Source organism: Notolepis coatsorum, assembly GCF_963971535.1.
Source record: "Notolepis coatsorum genome assembly, chromosome: 15".
NCBI classification, from domain to species: Eukaryota; Metazoa; Chordata; class Actinopteri; order Aulopiformes; family Paralepididae; genus Notolepis; species Notolepis coatsorum.
The window spans coordinates 104,828,217-104,838,557 of record NC_140179.1 but is presented as its reverse complement, the minus strand read 5'-3'; the positions used below and the strand labels follow the sequence as shown (position 1 = coordinate 104,838,557).

Sequence of the window (10,341 nt, the reverse complement as noted above, 5' to 3'; positions counted from 1 at the left end):
CAGCCGGTTAACAATTGTGTGTCCCCCAACCGACCTGTAGGAGTCGCTGTCCACAACGTCCAGATTACCACCCATCGACTTCCACCCGCTAACTCTGCCAATTGAGTCAGTATGACGGCCGGCCCAAGCCGGAGGCAACGCTGACAGCCGGAGTGGAACCCGGTGTCTCTTGCGTTGGTGAAGAGCGCCACCCAGCCGCCTACAATAAAAAGTGTATTTATAAAAAAAAGAAAAGGAAAGCATTAACTGACGTTCTGACATCCTCTACCTCTATCTGTCGGGGACCCGAGCTAGCTAGTAAGGACCAGCTAAATGTTTATTAAACTCTCTGAAATTGAAGTGGTCGATGCACGTCTTTAACACTTTGATTACCGGCCATTTACATGGTAAAACGTGGTTGAATGCCAGCACCCACTTCAATGATAGCGTTGTGAACGCATAATCTGTCTTAAATTATGGCTATGTGTCTAATCTGCCCGTCGCTTATCAATGACTTGTTTGCAGTCAACATTGTCGAAACGGATTTTTTTTTTTTTAATCGCTTCATTTCCGTTTTATAGCATTTTGAAAAGCCCTCGTTTTCAAGGAAAATATAAAGATTCCGTGATAAAAGGCATTTACTGGAATATTCTGGAATACACAAAAACGTTGTAATTTTTCGGCCTATTTATGAATAGTTTTCAAATAAACGCTAGATTATCGATATATATAGTATATGTGTACTTATGCACGCTATAGAAGCGGGCTGAAATATGGATTCTCTCATTTCCTGATCGCTCGCACAGCCACACAGCCACACACACACATAGGGCAAACGCTTATATCTCTGTGAAAATAGCTTTGATTATCCTAAGACTGGTAAAATAGATTCCTTACCTTAGATCAGATGTTATCCAAAAAGATTATTCCAATTCCTGATCGCCGTTCCAAATATCGATCACGCTTATTGATTACAGTGTTGGGTACTGTAAATACATAATCCACGCGTTTTCCGGGCCGGCGAGCACAATGGATTCTTCAGTTGGCCTTGACGGAAAAGTAAAATGAGGAAACTGGGTCCCCCCCCCCCCCCTTCAGCAGTCTAAAGTAATGGGGTGCAGTACCACAGGGAGAGACGATAGGGGGCGGTATCTTCCCAATTGAGCTCAGAGAGACTCTGCAGCACTAACCTGAGGCTCGATTGATGAAATATGAATTCAAATCGCCAATAAAATAAAATACGACAAACAAACGCTATATAGCATTGGCGGGCACTCAAAGGTCGGCATGAACTAACGACAAAAAGCGTGGCTGGCATTCAAAGTGTTAAGGCCCCTGTGTGGCACACGACAGCTGTCCTCAACACCTCCTTCTTCAGTCGATCTGCTCTCATCTTAGAACTTCCATCAGTTTAAAAGCCCACATTATATTCCTCTCCGTTCCAATCAGCGTTTCCGTTAGCCGGTAATTACCGGTATTTTACCGGCAAAATCTGTTTAAGTCCGACATATTTTATCTCTCCGGTCTTAATGTCCGGTGAAAATAATTCCCTGAGTCTAAGCACAATTTGATTATTTGAATTGTATTAAAATAGGCTAAAATTAAATAGCCTATGCGATGAACGAAACGATCATTACATTTGTTTCCTCGTTGCTTCTAATAATGACAACGACGTTGTCGGCGAGAGCTTAGTGCTGGGTGTGCGGACTTTTCTGAAGCTGTAGAGCCGCAGTACCAGCAGTACAATGCAATATTCCAGCAGTACTCCAATTCAGCCATTTTCAGCCAATGTTGGGTGGGGGGCGCTGTTGTGCGGTTCCCAGAAAAGAGCCAATAACAGCTGAACAGCTTCTCTGCAGCGCCATACTCTTTGCAAATAAGTTGTTGCGAGGTGGAGAGAGTCGTCACGCAAACCCACGATAATGTTGCCGTCTCTCTGCTTTCTCAGTTCTTCGCTTGATATAATTAATACAAATGTCCAATATAACGGAATTCGTTAGCTCATAAAAATGTGATTATAACAGACTGCTGTTTAGTGTCGGACCGACTGCATATCTGTCTATTTTATTTCAAGTCAGCAGCAGCACGGAGTATCGAGGGACTTATTTTATTTGAAATATATTAATGACTGTATACGTGAAGTTGAACATTATGATATGTGTGACGTGTCTGATACAACGAGGTGAAGCGATGTCGACTCGAGATTCATTTGGGGGTGCGTGTGACAGAGCTGCTGCAGCGGGAGCTTGATGCTGGTAGCGTATCGCACTAACTTGAGAGGCGAGAGATAGTCATTTGATTCTGCAAATCAATTTCTCATTCTTCGCTTGATGTAATTAATACACATGTCCAATTATAACGGAATTCGTTAGCTCATAAAAATGTGATTATAATAGACTGCTGTTTAAAACTCTGACCGGAATATCTCGAATATGTCCGGTGATAGAAATCTTGCAGGACACTCAGACCGGCACGAATATGTTCTAACGGAAACGCTGGTTCCAATACGTAACAATATCAGAAATACATCCTGAAATCTCATTCAAATCCCCCCCCCCCTCCTCTCCCCCCCCCCCCCACGAGTCCCTTCACCGCCCCCTGCTCCTCCTCCTCTCCACCCCCCCCCCTCCTCTCCCCCCCCCACGAGTCCCTTCACCGCCCCCTGCTCCTCCTCCTCTCCACCCCCCCCCCCCCCACGAGTCCCTTCACCGCCCCCTCCTCTCCTCCTCCCCCCCCCCCCACGAGTCCCCCCCCCCCCCCCCCTGCTCCTCCTCCTCACTCGTACTTTGCGATCAGCACCATCATCGCCACGCCGAGCAGCAAGGCCAGGATCTCCATCACCGACTGGCCCAAGCTGGCGCGTCCCACCAACAGTTCTGGAAGCACGGTCACCGTGGCGATGTAAACAAATCCTCCGGCCGTGAACGGCAGGATCCAGGCGGTCGCCGCGGCGCCCACACCTTCAGCCAATAGGGAGCAGGCTGTGCCGGCCAGAGCGCCCACGGCTGTCAGCAGCTGTAGACACATGGCCTGGTGGGACAGAGAACAGAGCGGGGCTCGCAACTCACTTGATGCTCCAAGGTGTTTTCATTGACAAAATAATAGCAGTGGGTACAACGTTTCGACGACCCTTCCGTTATTTTTCAAGTATAAATACAACACAAAAAATGACATCTTTTTATACAGGAAATTAAATAGATTACATATCAGCCCCACCTGGTGATCAGGGGCGGTCCCAAGACTTGCATGATTTATACATTTTATACATGATTAAGTAACACCTAGGGCCGTCAGTTTATCGCGTTAATTAGATTAATTAATTATCGCGTTATGAAAATCAACTCAAAATTAATTACACATTTTTTTTTTTTTTTTTTTTACAATTTAGGGGACATCTATGGATCTCAGGCTTGAGTAAATTGTAATGAACCAAATGAGAATATAAATTAAATAATTTTTTTTATCTTTGACTGTGAATAACACCATGCTAAAATTGACCAGACCTGAAAAATCTAAGCAAATTAATAGATGGAAGATGATTAAACAGAAGGTTTTGTAGATACAGTACTGAATTCTGCCATCCGGACACATGCAATTTTAAATGTGATTATAGCAGGCATAAAATGGTTATGCGATTCAAATGCGATTAATTAGATTAATTAATTACAAATCCTGTAATTAATTAGATACATTTTTAATCGCCTGACAGCACTAGTAACAATTTATCTTTTACATTTGAATTTTTTTTGAGAAATATATATATATATTAAACACAGTATTAGACATAATTTAAAGACAGGCAGCAGTAAGGTACTTTCTTCGGACCCGGTCCAGGTCCTAGCCACTGAAAATAAACAAAAACGAAAACAAAAAAAACAAAGTCTATCTATTGACTGTCTCCCTCTATGAGTTAATTTACAAATAAGGTCTAATGTCAAAGTCCTCATTGAGTCCTGTTGGTGCCATAGTTTTAAGATAATGGATCCACCACACTTCTCTCCTCAGTAGGAGATTATCTATACCTCCCCCTCGTCTTGGAAGATGCACACTCTCTATTCCAAGGTATCTTAGTGATGAGACATTGTGGTGTGCCTTTTTAAAATGTAAAGCTACTGGGCTTTTTTCATCCCCAGTCCGTATCGTACTCCTGTGTTGGGACAGAGGCCACAGTTACCATCTCTATAAAGCAGATAGGGAATCATTCATAAATAAACTGTGTTCATATTAATCTCAGAAGTCATGAGATGGTTAACCAACAATATCCACAGAATCGTACTAAAAACAACACAGTGGCAGGAGTTTCATTTCAAAGACAGGACATCCCAACGTCGACTCTAAACGACATGTTCGCAAACTAGGGATGTTAACAATTAATCGAAGATCGATTGATTGATCGTTAAGGATTTACTCGGAACACATAACATTTACTCCATCTACTATCAAACAATGATGTGTTAGAATGTTGTCTGTCTCTTATTACATTGTAGCCGTCAGTAGAATGATGTCTTTTCAAAGCATGTTTCAATGGACGGATAACTATGACGAGGAGGAGTCTGGAGAAGAAGCCACTACATCATGAGGACTGGCGAGTCACCACTGCTGTGTTGCTAACTAGGGACTACCAAAGGACCTAGCATGTCCTCCATGCTCTGTAAATAACTTATGTACATATACCGATATGCCCTACTATGTTATTTGTTTATTGCACAATCTTGTTCTATTGGATTCTATTATATGTTATTATTACTACTGTATTGCACATCGTTGCGGGCAAGACCACCGGCATTTCATTGAATGAATGAATGAATGAAAACTTTATTTAACAGATTGCAGAATGGGTACAATACAGTGTACATACATACAATTGTTAAGGGGATGCAGACCTGAGAAAGACGTTTGTCTTGTTTTCATCAGGGTCCCCCATTTTCAATTCATATAGACATTTATGACATACACAACATACATGACATTTATGGCATAGGGACATATAGGTATTTAGTAGTGATACATTTGTGACATAAGCGGTATTCAAATATACAGTACTGTTACCCCTAGATCCTGACAGAGTATATACATATGATGGGGAGGGGACTGTACATTAGGAGGGGGTGGGTGGGTGGGAGAGAAATATACATACGGCGGGGAGGGAATATATACATGCGGTGGGGAGGAGACTGTCTATTAGGAGGTGGTGGGGGTTTTGGGCATTTACGGTGTCCAGTTTCGAATTGCAGCCTCCCGTAGGTGCTCTTTAAGAGCGGTTTTGAATGTGGGCAGGGATTCACATTCCTTTACAGCTTTGGGTAGGGCGTTCCACATTGTTGTGGCATAATTGCGAAACGTGTTTAGTCCCTTGTTTGAGCCGAATCTGGGTTTAACATGATTTGTTGAGCTTCCTCTGGTGTAGTGGTTGTGGTATTCACTGACCTATGGGAAGTATTTTGACATGTACATGGGCACCCCGGTCGTATAGTGTATCTTTTAGACCAGGCCCATTGCAAGTTGCTGTACTCTGTCGTCTACTCTAAGCCATCCTAGGTTGTCAAAGTGGGCAGGGGTGAGGTGGGTTCTGGGGTTCAGGTCAAGTAGTAGTCTGACCAGTTTGTTTTGTGATGTTTGTAATTTTGTTTTAAGCGCATTTGAGGTGCTTTGGTACCATGAGGTGCACGCATAGTCATAGTACCCTTGAATGAGTGCTCCTGCCAGAGTCTTCAGGGTATTCTTGTTTACCAGAGAGGAGATCCGGTACAAGAATCTAGTTCGTTGGTTGACTTTTTTTATTACATTGGATGCCATTTTGTCACAGGAAAGATTTGCCTCTAGGATGGAACCCAGGTAGGTAATTTCGTCTTTCCTTGTGACAATATTATCACCCACTGTAACTGAGAAGCCGTCGGTCTTGCTGAGTTTGTTATTTGAACCGAAGAGAATGGACTCTGTTTTGCCCATGTGTAATGATAGTTTGTTATCAGCGAGCCATATGCAGATTTTGCCTAGTTCCGAGCTGAGGGTTTTTTCAACCTGCAACTTGTTCTTGTCAGAGACCAGCAGGGCTGAGTCGTCCGCAAACAGGAACAAGTTGCAGTCACAGGCTGACGACATGTCATTTGCATAAATTAGGAAGAGTAGCGGTCCTAGTATGCTTCCTTGTGGAACACCACAGCTCACTGTGAGGGGGGGGGATAGAGTACCGTTTACCTCTACCATCTGTTCTCTCCCCTCCAGGTAGGATTGCATCCAGATCACTGATAAGCTATCAAAACCAATTGCTTTTAGCTTGTCCATTAGAATGGAGTGATTGACAGTGTCAAAGGCCTTTTGTAGGTCCAGCATGACCATGCTGCAGTATTTGCCCGCGTCCACCTCTTGTTTGATGTGGTCGTTCAAATAGAGGAGGCATGTGTCAGTGGAGTGGGACGTTCTGAAGCCAGATTGGAATTCGTAGATTAGATTTTTTTCCGCCAGTTACTTTTCGACCTGTTCGTAGACTATTTTCTCCATGACTTTTGAGGTGGAGGTAAGAATAGAAACAGGGCGGTAGTTGCCTGGGTCTAATTTGCTGCCCTTTTTGTGCAGAGGGGTCACTCTCGCAATTTTGAAGTCCTTGGGGACGTGCCCCTGTTTTATAGAGAGGTTTATTATGTGTGTGATGACTGGGGTGATGGCGGCTGCTGCGTCTCTGAGGAATTTGGAGGGGATGTTGTCATGGCCAGTGGCCTTGTTAGGTTGGAGGGCGCTAAATTTTTTGAGTACCTCATCGGTTGTTACCATTTCAAGTTTGAAGTCGTCTTTGTGGACCCCTAGGTTTTTGTAGTATGCTACTATGTGTTCTACCCCATAATGCCCTGAGTGGGAGGGTAGTTTGTTTACCAGTGTTGTGGCTATGTTTGTGAAGAAGATGCAGGGGTGTAAAGTACTTGAGTAATTGTACTTCGCTACAATACTTAAGTACTGGTTTGGGGGATTTGTACTTTACTCGAGTATTATTAGGTTTGTATACTTTGTACTTTTACTCCATTACATTTCAGAGGAAAAAAACATACTTTTTACTCCTTACATTTAAAATGCAGACCTACAAAGTACAAAGTACAAATCTCACAGGTCCAACCATTTTAATTCGTATATTTTAATTGTTTATCTGGCCGAACTAATGTTAACGTTATTAATCCTGCAACCGCAGGTAAACAGCCAATCAAATCCCCATCAATGGAAAATGAACCCGCCCATACCCATGCTGATTGGTCCTTGTGCAACACTAGAAAGCGGGGTCTTTGATTAAACACCTGCTATCAGAAGAATAGACAGTCAGATCCGCATTATGATGTGGTTAATATTGTGATATTAATATTCAGGGTACTCCAGTATTCTGTCTTTAATATTGTGATATTATTCAGGGTACTCCAGTATTCTGTCTTTAATATTGTGATATTATTCAGGGTACTCCAGTATTCTGCCTTTAATATTGTGATATTATTCAGGATACACCATTCTGTTTTTAATATTGTGATATTATTCATGCTGTGATGTGAATGCCGTCCATGTTAGAGAATGTTCAATGGAGAAGTGCATTAAATAATTTTTATGCAAAAAAAGTGTCCTCTGTTCTTTCATTTCAGCATTGTCTATCGCAGAACACATTCCATTGTGGGCAGAGTGTATGCTTGGTTTCATTCAAGCATTGCCTAAACACCAGCTGATGATTTCACTAATTGGCTCACCTCTTCAAGTAACTCACCTGGTGCAATGTGTATACCGGTAGTTAATATGAAAACTTGGCCCACGATGGAATGAGTTTGAGACCACTGGTCTATCCCTTTAAAAAAAAAATTACTTTTACTTTTTAGTACTTAAGTACATTTAAAAGTAGGACTTTTTGACTTTTACTCAAGTGCGTTTTTAGCCAGATACTTTGACTTTTACTTGAGTCAGATTTTGAGACGGTACCCATACTTTCACTTAAGTATAATTTATGGGTACTTTTTACACCCCTGAGAAGATGTTTAAGTAATTGGCTACATCCAGCTTGTCTGTGATGAGCGTGTTGTCCGTCTTTATGTTTATGTTTGAGAATCTGGTTTTAAGTTTTTTACTGCAGCCTAGTTGATTATTGAGTAATTTCCAAAGTTTGCAGGGTTTGTTTTTGTTTTCCTCAGTTTTGTCGTTGATGAAATTTCTTTTTGCGGTTCTGATCATGGTGTTTACGTCATTTCTTAGTCTGTTTCTTTGAATTTTTAGTTCAACCACGTGGGCTTGGAGTTCACTGTTTGAGCTTTTGGAAAGCTTTGTCTGACTTTTATGAAGTTCAGAGCATTTTTTGTCTCTGGTTTTCATAGCGGCCAGTATTTCAGTGCACTGTAAACCCGCACGTTCAAAATAATCAATTAGTTTGAGTAGGGTATACTCAATATTCTATGAAAGTTCTACTAACTTGAATGTCTTGAGTTCGTGTGACGTGTTCTTATGTTTTGAGTAAATAAAACTCATAGTTTTTGATTGACTTGGAACTATTCACTTATTAAGTAAGTATAATGTAAAAGCATAACTTAAGTACAACTTAAGATAATTAAGTAGATACAGACTCTAAACCACATTATGTTTTGAGTAAATAAAACTCATAGTTTTTGATTGACTTGGAATTATTCACTTATTAAGTAAGTATAATGTAAAAGCATAACTTAAGTACAACTTAAGATAATTAAGTAGATACAGACTGTAAACCGCATTATGTTTTGAGTAAATAAAACTCATAGTTTTTGATTGACTTGGAACTATTCACTTATTAAGTAAGTATAATGTAAAAGCATAACTTAAGTACAACTTAAGATAATTAAGTAGATACAGACTGTAAACCGCATTATGTTTTGAGTAAATAAAACTCATAGTTTTTGATTGACTTGGAACTATTCACTTATTAAGTAAGTATAATGTAAAAGCATAACTTAAGTACAACTTAAGATAATTAAGTAGATACAGACTGAAAACCGCATTATGTTTTGAGTAAATAAAACTCATAGTTTTTGATTGACTTGGAACTATTCACTTATTAAGTAAGTATAATGTAAAAGCATAACTTAAGTACAACTTAAGATAATTAAGTAGATACAGAGTGTAAACCGCATTATGTTTTGAGTAAATAAAACTCATAGTTTTTGATTGACTTGGAATTATTCACTTATTAAGTAAGTATAATGTAAAAGCATAACTTAAGTACAACTTAAGATAATTAAGTAGATACAGACTGTAAACCGCATTATGTTTTGAGTAAATAAAACTCATAGTTTTTGATTGACTTGGAACTATTCACTTATTAAGTAAGTATAATGTAAAAGCATAACTTAAGTACAACTTAAGATAATTAAGTAGATACAGACTGAAAACCGCATTATGTTTTGAGTAAATAAAACTCATAGTTTTTGATTGACTTGGAACTATTCACTTATTAAGTAAGTATAATGTAAAAGCATAACTTAAGTACAACTTAAGATAATTAAGTAGATACAGACTGAAAACCGCATTATGTTTTGAGTAAATAAAACTCATAGTTTTTGATTGACTTGGAACTATTCACTTATTAAGTAAGTATAATGTAAAAGCATAACTTAAATATAACTTAAGATAATTAAGTAGATACAGACTGAAAACCGCATTATGTTTTGAGTAAATAAAACTCATAGTTTTTGATTGACTTGGAACTATTCACTTATTAAGTAAGTATAATGTAAAAGCATAAATTAAGTACAACTTAAGATAATTAAGTAGATACAGACTGTAAACCGCATTATGTTTTGAGTAAATAAAACTCATCGTTTTTGATTGACTTGGAACTATTCACTTATTAAGTAAGTATAATGTAAAAGCATAACTTAAGTACAACTTTATTAACAGATTGCAGAATGGGTATAGAGGTGTGATAGGTGTGATAGGTGTGATAGGTGTGATAGGTGTGAGAGGTGTGATAGGTGTGAGAGGTGTGAGAGGTGTGAGAGGTGTGATAGGTGTGAGAGGTGTGATAGGTGTGATAGGTGTGAGAGGTGTGAGAGGTGTGATAGGTGTGAGAGGTGTGATAGGTGTGAGAGGTGTGATAGGTGTGAGAGGTGTGATATGTGTGATAGGTGGGATCGGTGTGATAGGTGTGAGAGGTGTGATAGGTGTGAGAGGTGTGAAAGGTGTGAGAGGTGTGAGAGGTGTGAGAGGTGTGATAGGTGTGAGAGGTGTGATAGGTGTGAGAGGTGTGATAGGTGTGAGAGGTGTGATAGGTGTGATAGGTGTGAGAGGTGTGATAGGTGTGATAGGTGTGAGAGGTGTGAAAGGTGTGAGAGGTGTGAGAGGTGTGATAGGTGTGAGAGGTGTGAGAGGTGTGAG

General features: G+C 40.2%; 1 protein-coding gene across 1 annotated transcript in view; it reads right to left on the bottom strand.

Annotated features, from left to right (window-relative positions):
- Positions 1-2,754: 2,754 nt before the first annotated feature.
- LOC311242173 (zinc transporter Slc39a7-like) overlaps positions 2,755-10,341 on the bottom strand; it is a gene marked incomplete at both ends in the record, with an annotated part of 49,507 nt that continues 41,920 nt past the window's right edge. Inside the window, one exon of the mRNA XM_084331122.1 lies at positions 2,755-3,009. Within this exon, the coding sequence (XP_084187248.1) occupies positions 2,755-3,009 (255 nt within the window). The remainder of the gene's footprint in view (positions 3,010-10,341) is intronic.